Raw genomic sequence first — 23,463 nt, forward strand, 5'->3', positions numbered from 1 at the left:
ATCAATAAGTAGTGTAAGAAGCAGTGCACAGGAAGCTGCAAGAATCACAGGCATAGCAAAAGTGTCCACATTCTGCATCCTTCGTGGTGTGTTAAACTTGTATCCATACAAGCTGAAATCTCCTCACCAGCTGTTACCAAGTGATACCACTAAGAGGGAGAAACTCACAATGTGGGCGTTGACAAAAGTTGCAGAAGATCAACAATGGCTGTACAACATCTCCGGACAGATGAAGCCCATTTTAAATGGGACAGTTAATATGCATAACTGTCAAATTTGGGTGCAGAACAATCCACACATCTACAAAGAGGAGACATTGCATTCACCATGACTCACTGTTTGGTGTGGCTTCACTGCATCCATCATTGTCAGTTCCTTTTTCTTTGAAGAGCCACATGCAACAAGGGACTGGAAGACATGCTCAGTAAATGCAAAGCACTACTTGCAACTGCTATATGAAAATGTGGTACATGCTGGTGGGATAAAAATGTTCATAGAACAATCACGTTCATGCAGGACAGGGTGCCACCTCATATCACATCTCCTGTGAAGCAGTTTGTAATCAGCACATTTGGCAAAGAATGACTAACCAGCTGTAACTGCAACTCTGCATGGCCCCACCTTGGTTCCTGGACTTGACACCAGTAGATTTTTGGTTGTGGGGCTATTTTAAGTCCCGAGTGTACCTGAGCAGCCTGCTTCCTTACTGGATTTAAAAGATGCCATTTGCTGTGAAGTTGCTTGCATCCACCAGGATATGTAAATGGTGTTCTTACCTGCTTGCAGAATGTAATTGCTTGTGGTGGCAGACACATTGAACAATTACTGTAGTAATATGTAACAGGTTTACTGCATATGATTAAATAAGTTTTCAATGCTATTCTGATTGTCATTGCTGCTTTCGCCCTCTATCAGTGAAAATTTGAACTAAATTTTTGCTCCTTGCCAAAAAAAATTCCCTTCCTTGTGATTCACATTCATGCAAATCACACTCTAATATACCAATTTTTCTGAGTTTTATGAATTATTGAAATATCATCAGCATCAAATTCCTGACACCTGTACCCTAAAGGGGTGTACAGTCGAGAAAATATTTTGGGACTTATGCAAGACCCTGTATTCTCTGAAGTTGCTGATTTAAAGTCTAGCACAATAAATATTCCTTTTCCATCACATTAATAATCCAAAATATGAAATTTATTTTATTCCTCTGGAGGAAAAAGCACCCTCAAGTGTTCACTATCAAAATTCATAAAAAATTCTCTGTGTGTCCCATAACTTTATAATTTTGTCCAGTCCTAAAATATTGAATGACTTCTTTTTGTGGTTACCATGCAACAAAAGGTTATAGTAAATATGTACTGTGGTTTAAGGATTTTTTCCCCCTTTTTTTGTCAATATATATATATATATATATATATATATATATATATATATTCAAGGGTGGTCTCAAAAGTTCTCAGTCTAACAATGAAAACACAAATTTATAATTTCAAAATAATTTTTATTTTTTTGAAATTATAAATTTCAAATTTTGTTGAAATTTATAATTTCAACAAAATTTCAAATTTCAAATAATTTCAAAATTTGAAACAAAATTTTGTTGAAAGTGTCAACAAAATTTTCTTTCAACAAAAATCTTCTGTCAACATAATCTCCCTTAAGACTAATACATTTATTCCAGCGATGCTCCAGTGTCATTATCCCATCCCTGTAGGTTCTCAGTAAGATCTGCAAAATACCCCTCTACAGCTGCAATCACCTCTTGATTCAAAGAAAAAAGGTGACCAGTGAGGAAAAGTTTTAGTTTTGGGAAGAGATAAAGTCAGAGGGAGCCAAATCTGGTGAATAGGGTGGATGTTCCAACAATTCATCGTGCAGATCCCTTAATTTTACCATTGTGAGCAGGTGCATTGTCCTGATGAAAGATGATTTTTTTCTTCTGCAAATGGGTCTTTTTCTCACAAATTTTTTCATCTAGTCTAGTCAAAAGATTAGAATAATATTCCCCAGTTATTGATTTACCATTTTCAAGATAATTAATAAACAAAATGCCTTTAGCATCTCAAAACACCGATGCCATGACCTTTGCTGCTGATGGAACCAACTTTATCTTCTTTGGCACTGAACAACCGGCTTCTGTCCACTGTTTTGACAGTTTGGATTTTGGTGTGTAATGGTGAATCCAAGTCTCATCCATAGCAATAAACCGACACACAAAATCAGTTTTATTCTTGTTAAAACGCTCCAAGCACTGTTCAGAGATTTTAATGCGAGTGCGGTTTTGATCTGCTGTGAGCAAGCGCAGCACCCATCTACATCGTGCACTTGATCAATGATTTATGTTGTTACACTTTTTGGACGTCCTTCATGTGGATCATCTTCAAGGTTGGTATGGCTACGTTTAAACTCAGCAGCCCATTTTGTAATTGTTGAAAATGAAGGAAAAGAGTGCCCATAAACTTTTATGAACTTCGAATGAATTTCTTTTGGTGTTAAACCTTCTTTTACAAAGAATTTTATAATCGCACGATACTCAATTTTATATATTTCAAGGGATACAGACAACACTTTTGCTTCAGACAGCCGTATAAAACAAACTACTTGATAGAATGACTTACAATTTCACATGGATGCTTATGACAGATGTACCAACTTAGAAAAAAAAAAATCTTGAAAATAATGTTGTCATCTATGGCCGAATACTTTTCAGAACACCCTCATATATTATTTTTTGTGTGTGTGTAATTTTTTATTACACACACATTTACATGGTCTGGAAGTGCTGTTCTAGAGACCAAACATGAAACTTTTTCATCCACTTCAAGCCTCCAATAAGCAGGGCATTTGCCGAAGATGAATCAGGCGATGAGATTCATCTTCAACTTAAAGATGTGGATTCAAACCTGCGACCTGTTGGTTAGTTGGAGAGTGGGTATGCTAAACACCTGAACAACTAGGCCAGCAACTTGGTTTCATGTTCAACCTGATTAACATTCTTTTCCTAATGATTACTTTTCACTATTATACACTGTCATAAAATGATCAGTAACGAAATAATAGCACATGCTTATGTTGCTACATAATATAGTTAGTGTGTGTGTATATCAGGAGCAAATATTCATGTTATATTTTTGCATTTATTCCCATTAAAGACTCATTAATTGTTTCCTGACTTTGTGTTACTCCTAAAACAAAACATAATATACTAAGCTTCATAAAGAGGACACTTTTCAACACGTAAACAATGCATCATGTTCACGTTAATAGTCCGTGTGTGTGTGCAGCCACAAATACATACACCTTTGAACCCATTGAACAGATGGCTCAGCAGGTCAAATTCTTAGCTTTCCATTGGTTTTAACCACTGAGAAGGCAAGGCAGAGTGAGCATTGAAACAATAACAGTGGTTATTGTGTCAACCAAATGACAATTGAGCATTGTCAATTGTCATGAGCTGCTGTTTTTGTTTTCTGAGTTTCATCTGTTTTAAGTGCGTGAAGTGTGAACTGACATGTTTAGGTCACGGAGACAAGTAATTTTCTATAAATAATATATAACTTTTTTTGTCCATATTTATAATGGAAAACAGTGTTGATGATCTACTGAATGTGCTGTTTTTTGCAAGAGCTTTCGCAGATTGTATGACTTATTATAGTTGGAGGAGGTTGGAACTTGTGTATAAATATGTAAGTAAAACAAGTTATTTCGGCCTTTCTTCATCATCATCATTATCATCATGTGTATCAAGGATTTAGGCCTAGCATGGCCTGTTCCAGCCTTAGAAATCATCGTTGAATCGTTTAAGAGGATGTTCTGGTTTTCCTTTTCCTAATAGCTTGTACTTTAAAGATTGTTTTGGTAATCTTTCTGTTTTCATTCTTTGAACGTGTTCCATCCATTTATGTTTATATTTTTTAATTTTTTCTATTACTGGATCTTGGTTTAATTCTTTCATAATTTCTTTGTTTCTTTTGTGATCAAATAGGGTATACTTTGCAGTTTTTCTCATAAACTTCATTTCTGCTGTTATTAATCTTTGTTTGTCTTTTTGTTTTATTGTCCAGATTTCACTTCCATACATTAAGACTGGTAGGGTTAATGTATTGTATAGTTTTAGTCTGGTTTGTTTTTGAACTAGGTAATTACACCTGTTATTTTTCTTTCATTCAATCCAGAAAAATAATAATTTCCCAAGTGATTACTTTTTCTGATTTCTGTGCATATAGAATACACACAGAAACCAGACACACGAAAGCACCCCCAACCTAAATTGGCATGCAATGCCACTGATATATATACACTAGTGGCCAAAATTGTGGAAACCTTTTGGAAAAAGTGTATTTCTGAAGTTTGATGGCTCATAACACCACTTTTTTTGGAGTAATACCATAAAATTATATATCAATGGAAAGATAATTTAATCAAGAATGTAATGCAATAACTTTTATCAAGGATTTTTTTTCTTAGAACAGCAGTTATAAAGAAGAAAAGTGAAGCACATAGAAAAAATTAGATATATAAAAATTCTCACAATGTGAGTTAATACTTAGTTGGATTTTAGCATTAATTATGGCCTTACAATGCCTTCCCATGGAGTGAACCAAGTTTTTTAGTTCTGCAGCTGTTATAATGTGAAACCAAGATTGAATTATTGCTTCTATTAATTGGGTTTTATTGCTGGGTTGCTTCTGAGTAACAAGTTTCTTTAGTCGGCTCCATAGATTTTCAACTGGGTTAAGGTCTGGGCTATTCCCAGGCCATTCCAGCAGTGGAATATGATTATCTTGAAACCACTTTTTGCACACAGCAGCAACATGACATGGAGCTGAATCCTGTTGAAATATAAATGCTTCATTATCTTGGGAAAGATTACGTGTGAAAGGCTTCAGTTTGGGCTCAAGTATTTCATTTATGTATTTTTGGGCATTTATATTCCCATTAATCACGCAAATTCTGCCCACACCTTTTGATGTCATACAACCCCAGATCATAACACTAAGTGTGTGTTTCACGGTAGGTGTAATGCAATTGGATGCAAATCTTCTCCGATTCTTCTCCTTACGTATTTTATGCCATCACTACCAAACTGGGAGATTTTGGTCTCATCACTCCAAATAACACTGTTCCATTGTTCCACTGTCCAGTTAACATGGGTTTTAGCCCAGTTTAATCTTTTCAACCTTTGTTTGAGAGATAAAAATGCCTTTTTTCGTGGAATTCTAGCATTTAGACCCAATTCCTGCAGTCTGCGCCGAACAGTCCTTGCACTCAACTTCACATTGTATTGCGCCATTTCATCTTGTATACACCCAGATGATTTTCTTCTGTCACGTAGGCACAGTCTCTCAATTCTTCTATCATCACTTGCTTTTGTGCACCTTTTCCAGTCTGGTTTTATAGTGATTGAGTCTCCTTATACCTTTTCAAAAATTTAGAAATACCACCTTTGGTTACGTTTCCACCAATTTTTCTTCTAATTTCTTCATAACTGTAGCCTTGTTCACTGAATAGTATTATTTTACATCGCTTTCTGGGTGACCAGTCAACTCTTTGCACCATTTCTTTAATTTTATTACATTTTATAAGCTCACTAAATGAAAGAACACAAAAAAACCAACCAACCAACCAACTTGATAGCAATCACATAACACACTGACGAATGTCCTCCTCTCAGCTCCAATACACGACATCAATAACGGAATCCTACTTGACTTTATTGGCTCATTGCCAAAACAAGATGACACCTGATTGGCTTTCTAAACACTCATGCTCATTGGCTACATTCAAATGAAGGAAAGTTAATTCATATAAACCTAAGCAAATTGTGCTTCTTTTTTCTGGTTATTTGGCTATAACTTTTTGTAGAATACAGGTAATTGAACAAACTTTGTTGCATTACATTCTTGATTAAATTATCTTTCCATTGATATATAATTTTATGGTATTACACCAAAACAAAGTGGTGTTATGAGCCATCAAGCCTCAAAAATACACTTTTTCCAAAAGGTTTCCACAATTTTGGCCACTAGTGTATGTGTGTGTGTGTGTGTGTGTGTGTATATATATATATATATGGTTATGAGGTATTGTCAAGTTATGGTAAATCAGGCTTAACCAATGTATGTCTTATAATTGAGTAATGTTATGTTAAATTGCAAACAATCTCAGAACTAAATTCTATAGTAGTATGGAAATTGTGATGAACTTGTGTATATATACTGTATTATTCTGTAAATATTCTTTTAGGTTTAATTAAATGGTTTGAAAACAACATGCTGGACTGTATTTTGTCAATGCACTATCCTGAAAAAATTCGAACCTGTATAAGAGAAATGTATATGAATTTTATTTAAGCTACGACTAATTAACAGTAAGAGTAAATTTAAGCAGGGAATACAAATGATATCTGCTTTGTCTTTGGGTTAAGAACTTATACTCGCGCAATCAACATATAGTCTAACTGGCACAATCGTTAAACAAATTCGTTAGATTATAGAGCACGAGAGATAAGAGGAATAAACATATGGCAGCGGCTCATAGCTTTAGGCAGTCGACCATTAATAATAATTAAGTAATAGAAGATACAAAGGCAAAGTAGGATAGTGGAAATACATAGTTTAACAAAAGATGCAGCCGACAAGAATACAGAACATACAACCACCACACAGCGATATTACAGCAACCCTATGAACTTCAGCCCAGGATACAAACTGTTCAGTGCGCTTTGCTCTTTCTACAGAATTGTATTTAAAAATCATATCAAAATTCAAATTATCCATGTCTCACTCTAGTATTTGCCAATGAAAATCTCACCATGAAGTGTAAACCCCACATGTTTCTCACATAATTGCCATGCATGAAGCATAGCTACTGTTCATTTGACCTTGACACTTTCCATATTTAAAATTATATTAATTGATAAATTAAAGTATTTCAAGTTATCCTACAATTAACTGCAATGGGCCAATTAAGATGAGCACTGATATGCTATGTACTTCAAAACTTTCATGCATCAATAAAATGCAATCATACGTTTAAACTGATGAGAATTTTGTAGCACAGGTTGAATAAGTCACACGACAGCACACCCAACCTAAATTGGCATGTGATGCCGCTGATATATAAATAAGTCGTAACAACAATACAAATAATCTTACCTTCAGTGCTATCATAGCAGCTTCTCTTACAATGGACCCAATATCACCTCTGCTATCAAGAGTGTAATCATCTAGTGCTGCTAAGAAACATTCATAAAGTTGTTGTAAATTAACCTTGCAAATAGCAGTGTCTGGACTATTTTCAGATGTTATACCAACAGTATTACAAACACTTGTCAGTGCCTTAATTGCATCCCTACGAACTTCAGCCCAGGATACAAACTGTTCAGTGAGCCGTGCTCTTTCTTCAAGTGCCTGAAGAGTTTCTGTTAGTTGTCCAGCAAATATATAACTTGGAAGTGAACCTTAAAACAGTATGGAAGGGAAAAAGATTTAGTGCAGAGTTTCATTAAGTAAGTATTATTTGAATAAGTATTTTATATTTAATAAAGTTATACAATGACATTAAATAAACTGCTAGAATAATTGCTATCAACCTTTATAATTTATGAAATAAGATAAAGTTCACTAAAAGAAAATATAAATCCAGACAAAATATGCAATGGAAGCATCAAAGAGTTTAATAAAAAATATATATATAATAACTTTGTATTCTTCTCATAGACAAGCTTATACGTTGGTTATGTATTACTAAATCACTTAAGGAATTGACAACATAGATAAGAATATAAATTAAATTACACTTTAATAAATATTTCTGATATTTCGGCAATGTCACGTTGCCATCTTCAAAAGGAACTTACAAAAAAGGCACGTGCACAACTTCCTACCAACACTGTAATCAACTGTTATATCTGTAATTCGTCGTCTGTGTTATTGTTATATCCTTACTTTCATATAATGTTATTTCGTAAGTCGTAAGTTCAATCTTATTATACATTAATTTACTGTCTCTAGAATCTATCCTTTTGCTTACTCGAAACTTTGTACAATCAAAGTCCTACCAGCTACTCTATTGTTATGTCGCTATCTCTCTATATTATATCTTATTCTACCTCTATAATAACTCTCCTTCTAATCTATTGTCGTGCTCCTAAAATACTAATTCAGATTTATTTCCTCTTCAGATATTGGCAAAATTTATATTTTGCTGCGCCAGCCAATATCCTATAACAGAAGAGACTCTTGTTCAGGAAAATAATTCAAAATTTAAAAGGATACACACAATAATTTATCTCATGCTAGCGCTGTGCAGATTCAGTTAGCAGTCGTAGACCGAATCTCACTTAAGCAATTCTATCTAAATTCCTTCCCACCAAAAGGTTCAATTTCATAAGTGGTGGTTTGAATTCGTAATCAGGCATAACTCAGGTATAAGGTACAAAGCATGTTTAGTGGAAAAACATAAAACATTTTACAGTTATTTAAGTTTAAATACTCAATGGATCAAAATTCACTCTAAGTTGAGGGTTATACTAAATCACAATGAATCAGAGCAAGTTAAATCCTTCAATTATGAAAGGACAAGATTAGGTTTAAGCAAAATACTACTACTATATAATTCCTTTCACAAGTTACTCACAGAATACTTATTGAACACTTTCATTAATACTCTATCAATGATTACCTTAATTCTAAATTTCATTTAAGCAAGTCTAGCCATTCACAAATCACTGCCTATTTAACAACTCTTCTTTGTTCCACAAGGGCTTAATTAATTCAGTCAAATTCTAACTAAAAGTTCTCTACTAGTGTCCTTTAGTTACAATGCACACAAATTTCTTGTTCTTCTAAACGAATTTTAACATAGAACGAAAACTCTTACATTACCGGATCTTCTCAGATTTCATGCTGCCATCTCATGTAGGTCTGGATTACCTTACTGCATATTCTTCGGCTGTCATTGCGCCTGGCGATGTACTATGCTTTTTCTTCTAATCATTTCCGACTGCTGCGTGCTGTCTACCGCTCCGCAGGAAACTTTCTCCGATGGGACATTCTGCTAAGGCTCGATTCCACATGGGCCATCATATCGCAATCAGCTCTGCTTGAAAATCTACAAGCACTCTCAAGAAAAGAACCTGCCGTCTGTCATTACCGTAGAAGACCCACCGCTCTCTCATGAATCCTCCGACCAACTCCCCCTAAAACTCGAATCCAGCACTCCAAGATTAAAAGGTCAAAAAGGCCCCTTAAAACGATGTGCTTCATCTTTTATTCGCCCTATTCGGGCGCCCTCTATTCAATGCGGTTTTCACCCACGAACCCCATCGTTCATACCCCTTGGGTGATCCTACACTCTCGCTAACCTGTCCGGTTACATTATTCTAGGTAGGCGCTCTGACGTCATATTTCCGCGTAGGTATAGCCTCCATCGCTACGCTCGACTCGTACCGATTATACGCGATTATTCCGGATTACTATTATAAACTTTTCTCAGAATTTCGCAAAGTACTAGACAGTTTACTTGGGAATTACAAATAACCTAACAATAACTTTCACTATATCACACACATGGACTACAATTATTACAAAACATAAAATAATACTTTATAATTATTAGCTGATGTGCAGATATCTCCTTAATAAGTAGTAGTTTGTCATGTTAAATCCTGAATAAAGAATTTATTTGTAAAGCTCTGCATTCAGGATCTAACACAACCTTTCTTCAGTCACCCTGAAGCACTTTCACGTGGCCACAACTTCGCCATTGCTCCCAGAAAAATACCTAGTGACCAGATCGAATGGGGAATCCGCCACCTTCCAAATCAAATCTTCGACAGTGTAAGACTGGATGTAGCTTGTGTCCTCTCCAAAGCAAGACCACCAAAAACCAACATATCCAACAATATAAAGCTCTGCAGGAAATGAGGAAGAATAAAGAAATAGTTATCACCAAAGCAGATAAGGGAAATGCAACTGTAGTACTTAACCAAAAGACCTACACAGGTAAACTTAATGCTCTTCTATTAGATCGGGCTACTTACCTCCCTATCGAATACAATCCCACCAACTCACAAATCAGAAAACTTCACAGGCTCCTTAAGAAAGTCACTTCTTGGCCTGTAGAAGTTACAACAGATTAAACCGTTTAACTGTATACCCCCCCCCCTCCAGTATTTATGGACTCCCAAAAAGACAAAGAAAATGTACCATTACGTCCCATAGTGGATGGCATTGATTCCCCCACATACAAATTAGCTAAATATTTGGCCAAAAGCTCACACACTATACTGGCAACACGCCATCACACAAAAAACTCAGCCCACTTCATAGAAAACCTTACACTCCAACATACTGACATAATGGTCAGCTTTGATGTTTCCTCCATATTCACAAATGTCCCACTCAAGGAAACTTTAGAGCTAATCAAAGCTAAATTTTCTCCCGATATCTCAGCCCTATTTCAGTTCACAACGAACTCAGGCTATTTCGTTTGGCAGGGAAAATTCTACAAACAAATAGAGGGGACAGCCATGGGTTCACCACTCTCCCCCACCCTTGGTCAATTTCTTTATGGAGACCTTTGAAAAAAAAAAAAAAAGCCCTTAGCCTCTGCCCCACAAAAACCAACCACATGGCTTTGCTATGTTGTTGTTCATGATGTGTTCGCTATTTGGCCACATGGCTCTGATACACTCCTCTCTTTCTTAAGACACTTAAACAACCACTACTCCAGAATCAAGTTCACTCTGGAAAAAGAGGAAAACAACAGCCTCCCTTTCCTAGACACACTAGTCACCTGCCATCCTGAATGGAACCTTGGTTTTCTCAGTTTATAAAAAACCCACCCATACAGGCACGTACATTTAACAACAATTCCACCACCACCCCTCACAACAATATGGAGTGGTAAAAACACTATACAACAGGGCTAAACTAAACACTGAACTAAATCACATCCTCAAGATTTTCTCAGCCAATGGCTATCCCCCCCCACTGCAAAAAAAATTGAAACCAACAAGCCCCCCCCCTTTCACAATAAGGATTACTCTAAATCCATCACCATTCCCTACATCCGGGACACCTCGGAAAAAATTACCAAAATCTTAAAAAAACATGACTTGACCTCCTGTTACAGCCCATACAGAAAATTGGCATTCCTTATCCGCTCCACTAAAGACCAACCACTTCCCCTAGACCTACGTGGTGTATACCAGGTCCCTTGCAGCTGTAAGGGACCCGGTATACACATACAGGACAGCGAATATCAGAATTTCAGAACACAAGGACTACATCCGGTTTCACAAGTACAGCCACTCTGGTCTTGCAGACCATGCTCTGGATACACGCCACAGAATACGGTGGAAGAAAGCTACAGTAATATACCATAGCAAATACAAATTCGAAAGACTATTCATGGAATCAGCCTCAGCCCTAAAAAACTCTCAAAAAAACCTCAACAAATTTGGTTGTATGAGATTGCCCCAAATTTAGGAGGCTTGCATCAGCAGACCTTCAGGCCAACGGCCAAGAACACCTACATAGCCCGCTAGGGAGCACCATCAGGACTTTTAGGAGAACAATAGTTTCATCACTTCATTCTCAGTTACTGTGTTGTAATGCCCACATGCACGTGCCTTTTTTGTAAGTTCCTTTTGAAGATGGCAACATGACGTTGCTGAAATATCGGAAATATTTATTAAAGTGTAATTTAATTTATATTCTTATCTACATTGTCAATTCCTTAAGTGATTTAGTAAAACTTTGTATTCTCTTATACATAACTAGTAAGCCTATACATATACTCACAGTTGCTAAAATATTAAAGACAACTTCATGGTGAATGGAATACAATAACATGCAACCAATGACATTTGAGGAGTATATACCTTGCCATCTACTTTCAAGTGCATGAAATAATAAGGAGAAGTTATGACATTTTGAACAAAGAATGACAGGTAACCAGAGGACTTGGTTATATACATTTAATATACTGAGTATATGAAATGCACAGCACTATTTTCATATACTCAGTATGGTATGCTAAACAAAAAAACACCAAGTCAACTGTGGAATGTCGTTCAAAACAGCTGTCAATGTGAGAGACAGAAAAAAGACTAGAGTACAATAAGCAAGCTACAATTGGTATTCATCATTTCTTTCTAAAGTAACAGAGAGAACCAGCAACATTCAACTCCTATCTGACCTTGAAAGAACTCAACTAATAAATGATCACAAGTATGGATTTTGCCACTGTCGATTAACAGTAGATCTGCTTAGTTATTTCCACAAGTTGTTTTCACACCCACTCTCTTCCTTCTGTATATCAATGACAACTACAATTTGATTTAAATTGTTTAATTTACTCATTGCTGATTGTTTACTGTAACATGTACAGTGTGCTATGAAGATGCTGGTTTGAAATACAGTGAAATATACAAGTTAATAAACATCTTTTTTTTTTTATATATATCATCATCATCATGCCTATAAAGGATTTAGGCCTAGAGTGGCCTGTTCCGGTCTTAAAAGTCATTGTTGAATCTTTTAAGAGGACGTCCTGGTTTTCTTTTTCCTAATGGCTTGTACTTCAAAGCTTGTTTTGGTAATCTTTCTGATTTCATTATTTGAACATGTTCCATCCGTTTATGTTTATATTTTTTAATTTTTTCTATTACTGATTCCTGGTTTAATTCTTTCATAATTTCTTCATTTCTTTTGTGATCAAACAGAGTATACTTGGCAGTTTTTCTCATAAATATTGGTTTAAATATAGAGTTAATTACACCTGTTATTTTTAAGTATTTTGCAATTTTTAGGTTTATATCTTTTTCATTTTCATATGTAATCATACAACCTAGGTAGTTAAATGAATTCACCTGTTCTAAAATCTTATTATCTATTACTATGTTAAAACATTATTTTCTTGACCACAAAAACTATGGAAATGACTTCTATTGGGATTTACTGATCAAGTATTTTTTAGAACAACTATGTTATACCAACTAGTTTCACCAACTGAGGCTATTGGCATCTTCAGGGTACATAACTGATATAAGGCACTTAAAGCTAAAAACTGTTACAGACTATAAATCAACCGATTCCAATTATATTTGACAAAACAGAACGCATACAGTACAATATTGAAAGCTTATTTTTCAGTAGGTTAGAATATAATAAATTTAGTTTAATCCTTTATCCCAGTGAGAGCAAACAAAGTTTGCGCCTGAAAATATCTTCAGGACTGAATATAGTGTTGTACTATATTCACCTTTGCTACGAGTTGCCAGGTGTTGTAAGTAGTACAACACCAGGCAACTCGTAGCAAAGGTGGAGCAAACTTTGTTTGCTCTCACTGGGATAAAGGATTAAACTAAATTTATTATATTCTAACCTAGTGAAAAATAAACTTTCAACATCTTTCTCTAAATTCAGAGTAATTTAATAAAAAAAGGTGGCAAACCTTTTGGCAACTCCTATAGGTAAATATGACCTTGCTACTGTTCCTGCCTGGTATCTCCAACTCTGGGCCTGGCTCCCACTGAAGAGACCTCAATACAGGTCGAAACTAGTCTGGGTAGTGGCCAATCCCTTAATGCAGAACAGTATATATATCCACAAGGAGATGTGTTTTGCATTATGGGAGATACTGGGATAGGAGAGTTGGTAGCTTGCCCCACCTTTGCTACGAGTTGCCTGGTGTTGTACTACTTACCAAGGTAAGATAGTACAACACTATATTCAGTCCTGAAGATATTTTCAGGCGCAAACTTTGTTTGCTCTCACTGGGATAAAGGATTAAACTAAATTTATTATGTACAGTACAATAGTTGCCTGTTCTGTACAAAATCTTAATTACAGGAACCAAGGATTAATCTTGCACGAGATCTGGAAGACCCTCATTATATCTCTAAACATACAAGAACTGAATTATAGTGGCAATTATAGAATGTTCCTAAATAACAACAAGTGAGATCATACATGCACTATGCATGTATTGCATGCATTCTGTTTTGTCAAATATAATTGAAATCGGTTGATTTATAGTCCGTAACGGTTTTTAGCTTTAAGTGCCTTATATCAGTTATGTACCCTGAAGATGCCAACAGCCTCAGTTGGTGAAACTAGTTGGAATAGCATAGTTATTCTAAAAAATACTTGATCAATAAATCCAATAGAAGTAATTTCCATATCTATTACTATTTTAGTTCTTACTGGATCTTGTCCTTTTAAAGGCCATAGTTTTTGATTTTTCTGTTGATATTATCATACCATAATCTTCGGCTATCTCCTTTAGATTTAAAATAGCTTTCTGTAACTTATCTTCAGAATTTGTAATTATTATTTGGTCATCGGAAAAAAGAGAGCATTTAAGTTCCCAGTAGGAGAATGTTTAATACCTTGATGGAAAATTTTATTCCATTTAGGTAAATATTAAAGAGTTGCTGAGAGAGGACATCCCTGTCGGACTCCTTGGTTTATCTCTCTTGTATACGATAGCTTTTAAGATATTATTTGGTATTTGTCTTTCTTTTAATATGTTAAATAAAATGCTTCTTTTAACTTTGTCAAATGCTTTTTCAAAGTTAATAAACGTAATATGTGTTTCTAATTGTATTCTCTTCTTTTCTCTATGATTAATTTTAGGCAAAAAGCTGGGTCTATACATGATCGTCCTTTTCTAAATCCATTCTGTACTTCTAAATTAAAGTTTTCAGAATATTTTATTAGTTTGTTATTTAAAATTCTGCTATATATTTTGTAACAGGAATTTAATATACTTATACCTCTATAGTTTTTAGGGTCATCTCTACTACCTTTTTTAAAGATAGGAATCACAAGTGCTTTTTTCCATTCTATTTGGGGGTTACCAGTTGAATAGATTTTATTTAAAAATAATATCATTTTTTGAACCTAGTTCCTGCATATTTATATAGTTCTGAACCTAGCTCATCTTCTCCAGGTGATTTTCCATTTCTTGTTTCTTTCAGGCTGATTTCTAATTCTTCTTTTGTTATTTCCTTTTCATTAAGTGTTTGCCAGTTATCTTTTTTAAAATATTTATCTGTCCACAATTCTGTATAGAAATTCTTCTAATTTCAATTTGGTGTTTAATTTTATGTTTTCTTTAGTATCTACATTTAAGCTTTTCAAAATCTTATATACATTGGGTCTTATTTTATATAAATCATGTTCTAAATGAGTAATAACAAATTTGTTCCATGATTCTCTATGTTTTTTCTGACTTCTCTTTTAGCTATGGCTCTTATTCTTTTATATATATATTTATATCTTTTTATATATACAGGTATCCCTTGATTAACACGATTTTGCTTAATGCAGGATATGATTAACGCGCCGAAATTAATTGCGGCAATCCCTTGATATATGCAGCAAGAGTTTTGATTAACGCGCCTTTAACCCTGCAGAGCTCGCAGCTGATCTGACAGATACATGCAAAATGTTTAATATAAATATTCTTACACAATTCAGTGTATAGCTTGGAGGTCATGAGTAGCTGTGCTTTCATATGTTACGAGTGATATTCCGCACTGTTTTTTGCTGTCAGTTTGGTTTAACGCATGTTATGTAAAGGTTTGTGATATTTGACAATAAACTGTATCTGAGCGATACCATGACCTCCGATGCCAGTACAGTATGGTTTAGTTGTTTTTTTTTTTTATTCATTGTTCAATAATTTCTAGATTGTAACTGAAAATAAATAAACCATCAAGTATTACTGAAATAGAGAGCCAAAGGCTTATTTTTATCATAATGTCCTCTAGGAGATGTGCTTTACATTATGGAAAATACTAAGGAAATGATCTGGAGCTTATTCCACCTTTACTACGAGTTGCTTAAGATTGCTTATGCTTGCATCCACCGAAAGTTTTAGTTTCTATATATTCGGCATGAAACTCTTGAAGTTTCTATATTCAGCTATGAAATAAAGTTGGATTCAATATCCACTTAATTTTTACCATCATGTATTATATTTGCAGTATTTTTTCTTTATGTTTTATTGCATTTTAGCACATACTAGTAATGAATGTATCTCTCAGACATACCACGACCTATGCTGCAATTTTTACCACCGCGAGCTCTGCAGGGTTACATTTACCATGCAAAAACGTGCAAGCGTCATGGCGTGAGCATGATGACATCATTCCTCCTACGAAGTATTAATACAATAATCGATCATGGATAAATTGTAATTTTTACCATAGATTATTAGATTTGATTAACACGATTTTGATATACGCAGTAACATCGAGGGATTAATTAACCGTGCTAATCGAGGGATACCTGTATATATATAATTTAGTTCATTTGGTGTTGTAATACCTTTAAATATAAGTTATGAAACACTTTTAGTAGATTTATATCATGATATCATCTGAAAGAATAAGAAATGAGCTCAACTCCCTGCAATTTTAGAGCAGGTTTAATATCATCATCTTCAAAAAGTTATATTTAAGTTGGAAGGTCATTAAACTGACCATAACAATTAACATCTTTTGACTGCTGAACACGTGTTTTAGTGGGTCATTTTGTATGCTTTTGGAAGGAAGGGGGAACCCTATCATCTGTTTAAACTGACTCAACTTGCTTGAAAAAAAGGGAGGAGAGGGAGGGGAGTAATAAATTCCTCCTCCTTCCAGATAGGATTTGAATCCAGATCTCTTTCCTAAGAGATCTGAGTACTTTATTTTTAACTTAGTTCTGTGATTCATAAGAATTCATTAGAATACCATGTGAATGGGCATATTAATAACAACACAAGACAGAAAACTCATGTGGAAAATCTTGATATTTAATTGTAAAATTTTCAGTACATACATAAATGGAATAGCAATTAAACAACAGACAATTCTAAAATACAACACTATAGTAGCCAAAGTAAGGTAATATAAACATTCCCCTAACTTTTGAATTTTTTTTGGTTACAAAAACTGACTATTTTGTTACCTACTTTAGCAACCATGGTGGTGCTTTTTAGAACTTTCTATTCTTGTGAAATTGCTGTTCCATTTATGTACTAACAGGTGAAAATTTTATAATTAAATATCAAATTTGAACAGTTATGTATACAACTATTTTACTGATTTGACTAATTTCTCTCTTATTCCATATAAATTTGTTCAATTTACATCCATTACCATCAAAATCAAACCAACTAATGGTAACAGAAAACCCAAACCACCTCCTTCATTCATAAAAATTTTTTGTAAGCTATTGCTGTTATAACTCAAATATAGACTACATATTGCTTGGTATAATGTCTTGGCATCTTGTCAGAAATGTCTCCAAATCTAGAAAATTTAAATACAGATCCTTGCTGTATTCCCACAATTTCCCAAATATTTGTCTTAAAATGAAAATCTGATCCTTCTAATCTAGATCTATTTGACCTGAATTCAACCTGTTCAAGTTTGCTTTCCACTATTTGTCTTAGCCTCAACTATGCTTGCATAAATCTTAACTGGAATACTCATTAGGGAAATTCCACTATAATTCTATATTCAATTTTATTTCACTTTTAACAGATGGGTACTCAGAGTTCTATTCCAATCATCTGGAATCATGCCTGTTGAAGTACGCAGTACAGTCATGATGGTAAAATTCTTATACTCCATATTTGAGCATTTCTGGTCAAATATCATCTACTCCAGCTGCCTTTACAGCTTTTTGATGTTTTTTTCTATTTCAAGTATTAATATGTAATCCTGATTACAATCCTCTTGAATATTTTCTACTATTGTTCTGCCATTTATTTAATTCAGCAATCTTTCAAGGTTTTCATTACCCCCAGACATCTAAAATATAATTTATCTTCAGTTTGGAAGTGTCACCTTTATCATTTGATTCATTTTACAGTGCTCTTTTCTTCATTTCTAAATAGCCTTCAGAACATTTTTTTCCACTTTCCTGATATTTTTTTTTATATTCATACCAAAGTGTTTGCATTAAGCCTAAGTTTATCCCTTTACTTAAACAATCTGGTCCATGAAATCGCACATAAAAGTAAAGAGATCATCTACCTCACACCTAACTTAACACAAATCTAAGTTTGACGTTCTACAATTTTTAGTGCTCACATGCAACTCGTGTATAAACTATATTCTGCTGCATATATGACATGTAATTTTAGTGTTTTGAACAGTTTTTCTCTTTATTTGCAAGTCAAGACTATAACATTTACAAAAAAAAAAAAAAAAAAAAAAAAAAAAAAAAAAAAAAAAAACTTGTTCTTTACTGTAATTCATGAGAATGATTTTTATTGGCCCAAAAAAAAATGAAGATTATTTGTCTTAGAGTAAAAACTAGTGAATGTATCTCTTTGCCAAGTTTTATTCTCAAACCAAAAATTAATTTCAAACAATCTCAGACTGATCCACATTTCTTGTTGCAGATTTTTGTAAGCATGTCGTAATTTTTTAAAGAAGAGCATGTCCGTATATTCTGGGGAAAATTATACCATATACTTTGAATTAAATTTCCATAAAATCAAAGAAATAAGATAACTAAATGAATATTTAATGATGACAAGTATTCACAATCTTTAATATGGTGTCCTGTATTAATTAGCATACTTTCCAACAAGTGCTGCCAAAGAAAAACACAAAGAATGATAAAAAAAAAAAAAAAATAAATAAAATAATTACTCCTTCCATTCCACATAACGTATGCACATAGTTATGATAGAGTTCTCTGTCATAATATAACTGTACAATTATAATATGAAATACCTGCTAGATTTCTGTTCAAAACATGGATTAGTTATTACTAACACCAAGTTCCAAGAGAAAAATGTGCATAAATTGGCATGAGTATCTTCACATTGGTTCGGAATAAAGAATACACTGGGGATTTGAAGCAAGAAGTGAACAATATATTGAAAACAAAAATATGCACAAAAGTTTTAGAAAGAATCAAAGTTGAACAGCTTTCAGAGGAAATTTCAGACTGAAATATACAAATATTACTGCATAAAAAATTAAACAAGAAGAATGAAAACAAGGACCAAACCATGAAGACTTGGTGGCAAAATCTGAAGAAAATGTTCACTGATTCAACCAGTAACACACTTTGGGAAAGCTGTTTGCAAGAATAGAAAATGACCTTCATGGTGGAAAACAAGGAATCATATTATTCTCCTTAAAGAATGTGAAAAATAATTAATGAACAACTAATTAATGTTAAAAATTAGTTAAAAAGTAATGGGAAGACTGAGTATGATATAGAATATAAATACCATGAGGGTGCTTCTGGAGGCTGTTAAGAAAGTTAGAAATGAAAGAAACAAGTATTGTTTCTTGATGTTTGGAGTAATTATTTTGAAAAACTGTTAGATTACATAAACACTGAGAGAAGAGTGGTAGAAAATATTCATGAAGAATGCAATCAGAGATATAAATTCAAGCTAAACAGTGACTGTGATCCTGATTTTTTACTTTAAGACAAATAATCAAGAAATCTTGGGAGTGTTAGAAGGATCTGTATTTCATAAAGTTTATACGCTACTTGGAAAGAAGTCAATGGACATCATAGTGTTAGGAACAAACAGCCATGGCACCAACCTTAATAAGATGTAGGACCTCCTTTCACTGCGATGACTACAGCAATCCTATTAGGCATACTTTCCACAAGCATACGATAGCAATGAATGGGAATTTTAGACCATTCTTTCTGTAGGCATATAATGAGGACCTGGACTGTTATGGGGACAGATGTCCCTTGACCTCACCAGATACCCAGTTCATCCCTAGATGTTCAATAGGGTTGATGTGTAGAGGGCTAGTCAAGTGTGGCAACATTGACAAATCACACAGTTACAGCAGCCTAAAATCTGACTATTGTCTCTTTCAGTCTTGCTTATAGAGACAATGGTCAGATCCAAAGAAATGCCACAAACTTAAGAAACATTGCACTGTCCAGAATGTTCATAAACCTCTCAAAGTTCAATTTTTCTGGCACCACAAACAGAGGTCCAAGGCCAACCCAGGACCATAACATCACACTACCATCTCTGAATTTCACAGCTGGGGTTATGCACTCTGGTAAGAGATGTTCACTGGGCATCCACTACACCCATTTATCTGTTAGTAGAGGGATGCAGCATGATTTGTTACTCCATAACACAGCTTTTGAAATTCCACGTTGCACTATACATGCTCTTTAGAAGATGAGAATGCATGTTGGTTCAGGTAATGTGAGGCTTGCATATTACGGTCCTACCATGGAAACACGTTGTGATTCTCAGTTCTGAATGTTTTGTGCAGATTTGCATTCCAGTAGATGCCTGAAACTCTGCATTCAACATGTCGGCTGATGAAATGCAGTTTTTACATATTATCCTTCGTAGCACCCTACAATCATATTCAAGAGTGTAGTGGGTCATCCACTGCAGGTAGCACTTGCAATTGACTCCCTGTGCTTCCATTTCAGTATGGTATCACTGATTGCTAACCTTGGATGGTCCAATTTGTCAACAATTTGCCGAACACCTGGACACGGTTGCAGTGACTTGGGAGCATCATATTCCTCCTATTTATACCAGCTAAAAACATGTGACTTGTTACATGGCACAATGTACCTTGCCCATGGGGTGTCCATTGACTTCTTCCATGCAGTGAAAATTCAACCACAGAGAGAGAGAGAGAACCCTTGACACTTCTGCGCATGGAAGGCAGCAAATCTATTCCGATAATAGGGTAATCAATCCATTTCATGGGATGAATGTTTATTATTATACTTGATAAAATTAGCTTTTCTTTTATGAACATTCTAGTTTTTAAAGAGGTAACTATTTTGCTTGTACAACAGTTGGATAATTTTATGTATAAAGAACATGATTTTGCATGTTGGTGATGAATTTCTACATCCCTTATTTTTTTCTCCCCTTCAAAACCAATTGATGTCTTGGCACTCTGCCAGCTAGTGCCAAGAAGATTTCATGCTCTACAGTTCTTTCAACTGTGGGCAGACTATATATCATATCATTTTATAAAGTTTATACATCATATGATTACTCACTAGTAGCACTATGCTTCAGCATGAAGATGTGCATGATTGCCAGCATGGTTGGTTGAGTGGTTAATGTATCCACCCTCCAGCCAAAAGGCTGGGTTCGAATTCCACCATAGGCATGGATGTTTATGATCATCTGTAAAAATACTAGTGTGTGTGTGTGTGAGTGAGTGTGAGTGAGTGAGTGAGTGAGTGAGTGAGTGTGTGTGTGTGTGTGTGTGTGTGTGTGTGTGTGTGTGTGTGTGTGTGTGTGTTGGGGGGTGAGCAGTAGATTGCATTGGTGTAAATGATGATGGTAGTTGTGGTTCGTTGTAGTTGGAGAATTGGGTGGAGACAGTTGTAAAGGGTGCCCTTTCTCGATGCGTCTTTGGACTCACTGTAGGTGTTACATAATAATAACAATAATAATAATTAATAAATTTGCATGGTTCAAGGAAGAAAAGTGCTAACGAAAAAACCCTCTTCAAAATACAATTGCATGGTATAAATAGGAATTATACAAAACAATATACAGTGGTTTTCTACTTACCATAATATTTGCATTGCTATGATTTTTCTTTTGGAATGAATTAAAAAAGTCACAGTCAAATACACTTGTGATGATCCCTCTTCCCAGTTGAAATGAGTAAGATTTGATTGGGAATAATGCATTGAACCCATTAAGATATCATACCACAAAATAAATAATAAACAGAAATTCATATTCTGTGTATTTTTTCAAGCCTACCAAACTTTTACCCATATGTTCATCATCATTATTAATGGTTTTAAGAGGCTCCTCAGTGCCTGCAACTCTTCTTGGGTCTCTGGATTTCATAACTGTGGATAAGATGGTTAAGCCTTATGGGCTTTTTCTCTACCAACTGAACTATGGAAGTCCATTAAAAAGTCCTTATAATTAAAATCATTACTGGGTTTAACTCTGTATTCAGAAAGAATTTTAAAGACTATCTATCTACATAATAACAGAAATATAAACTTCTGTTTGCAGTTTTACTGTGAATATAACTTTATGTGTGATTCCTTAGAAAGATAATGAAGTATAACTTAATATTCAATAATATGTTTCATCATCACAATAATGAATGTGAAATAACTCAACCATCAAATAAACATGAAGATTTGATTATGGTTAACATTTCCACAATTTCCACATTTCCATTAAGTAACAGAATAGGTTGGATAATGAAAAAGGGTGTGGTGTATGAATACTACTACAGTAGCATCATGGTTATTAAAATAGTGAGGATGATCAAATTCTTATAGATAATGCTAACACTTTTTTGATTTTGCATAATACCACATCTGTTCAACATTGCAATACTGAACAGATCACATATCATATTAAATTTGAAGAAAGTAGTCACAGTTGCACAGATATACATATCAGACCAAACAAAGCAAAACTGACACCATTAAGTTCTCACTATAATCAAACTCTGAAATTTTTGATTTTAGAGAAAAGAAGTGCAAAAAAAATGTTTTAAGTTCCCTATTTTTGAATAAATATACTGTAGAAAATCAACCTCTATTCAACAGTGTTAATTCCCTCTTCAAGCACATTTCCTTAAAATCTTCATGACAACTCAAGTAAGGACTAAAAAATCAATTCAAAATTACGAAGGTTATGAAGTAAAGCAAAAAAACTTCAGTAGGTTATTTAAGTGAATTCCACCAACAAAACAGTATAACCTATAGTACGTTAGCACTGTGAGTGAGCTAGACTTAATCAAGAAATTCTGCTCTAGAGATTATACATGGAACTTTTTCAAGCTACTTTAGGTCTCCAATAAGCAGGATAGTAGTCTTGCATCAGGCAATGATATTCATGTACACCCATGTACACACTAGGATTCCAACTTACTGCTTGCTGACATTCAATACCTCTTGTTTGGTTATGAGAACTTAAATAGTATCAATTTTGTTCCATTTATTTTGATATTTATTTGGTGCAAATGTGATTACCAGATCATGAAGATTTTCTTGAAACTCTTAATATGATGAGGTAGACACTATGCATTTGGCCAATAGGCCATTTTCCTGTTTGACATCACACGTGCAAGGAAACTTCAAAGATCAATCCAAATAAAACCTTTGAAATGTTTCATGTTATTGTATTACGAACGATCAACTGCTCTGATGTGGAAAAAAGTAATCTGACTTAAAACTCAAAGTAATGCAGATCTAAAAACAAGTTTCAAAATCAAATGTAATTCTTGAATTACATGGAGACTGAGATAAAAGAAGGCAGTATAAGAACCAATATAGGAGAAAAAATTACCGAGAATGTGGAAAGATTCTTAGACAATTAAACTTCATTCATGTAAAAACTTGTGCAATTTGTAAAGTTGCAAATTTCTACAGTCGTGTAACTTTAGAAATTCTTGGTATAACACTAGAGAACTATGGTGACATTATAAAAGAAACC

General features: G+C 34.4%; 1 protein-coding gene across 2 annotated transcripts in view; it reads right to left on the minus strand.

Moving 5' to 3' along the window:
- The window catches only part of Tbcd (tubulin folding cofactor D), a 291,444-nt gene that overhangs the window by 62,337 nt on the left and 205,644 nt on the right, over positions 1–23,463 (minus strand). For both annotated transcript variants that reach the window (XM_090399238.1, XM_090399247.1), the window contains one exon: positions 7,161–7,465. In XM_090399238.1, coding sequence (XP_090255364.1) covers positions 7,161–7,465 — 305 coding nt within the window. The remainder of the gene's footprint in view (positions 1–7,160; positions 7,466–23,463) is intronic.

The sequence above is a fragment of the Typopeltis vanoorti genome, chromosome 1 (assembly GCF_054136105.1).
Source record: "Typopeltis vanoorti isolate ZY-2024b chromosome 1, IOZ_Tvanoo_1.0, whole genome shotgun sequence".
Classification (NCBI taxonomy): Eukaryota; Metazoa; Arthropoda; class Arachnida; order Uropygi; family Thelyphonidae; genus Typopeltis; species Typopeltis vanoorti.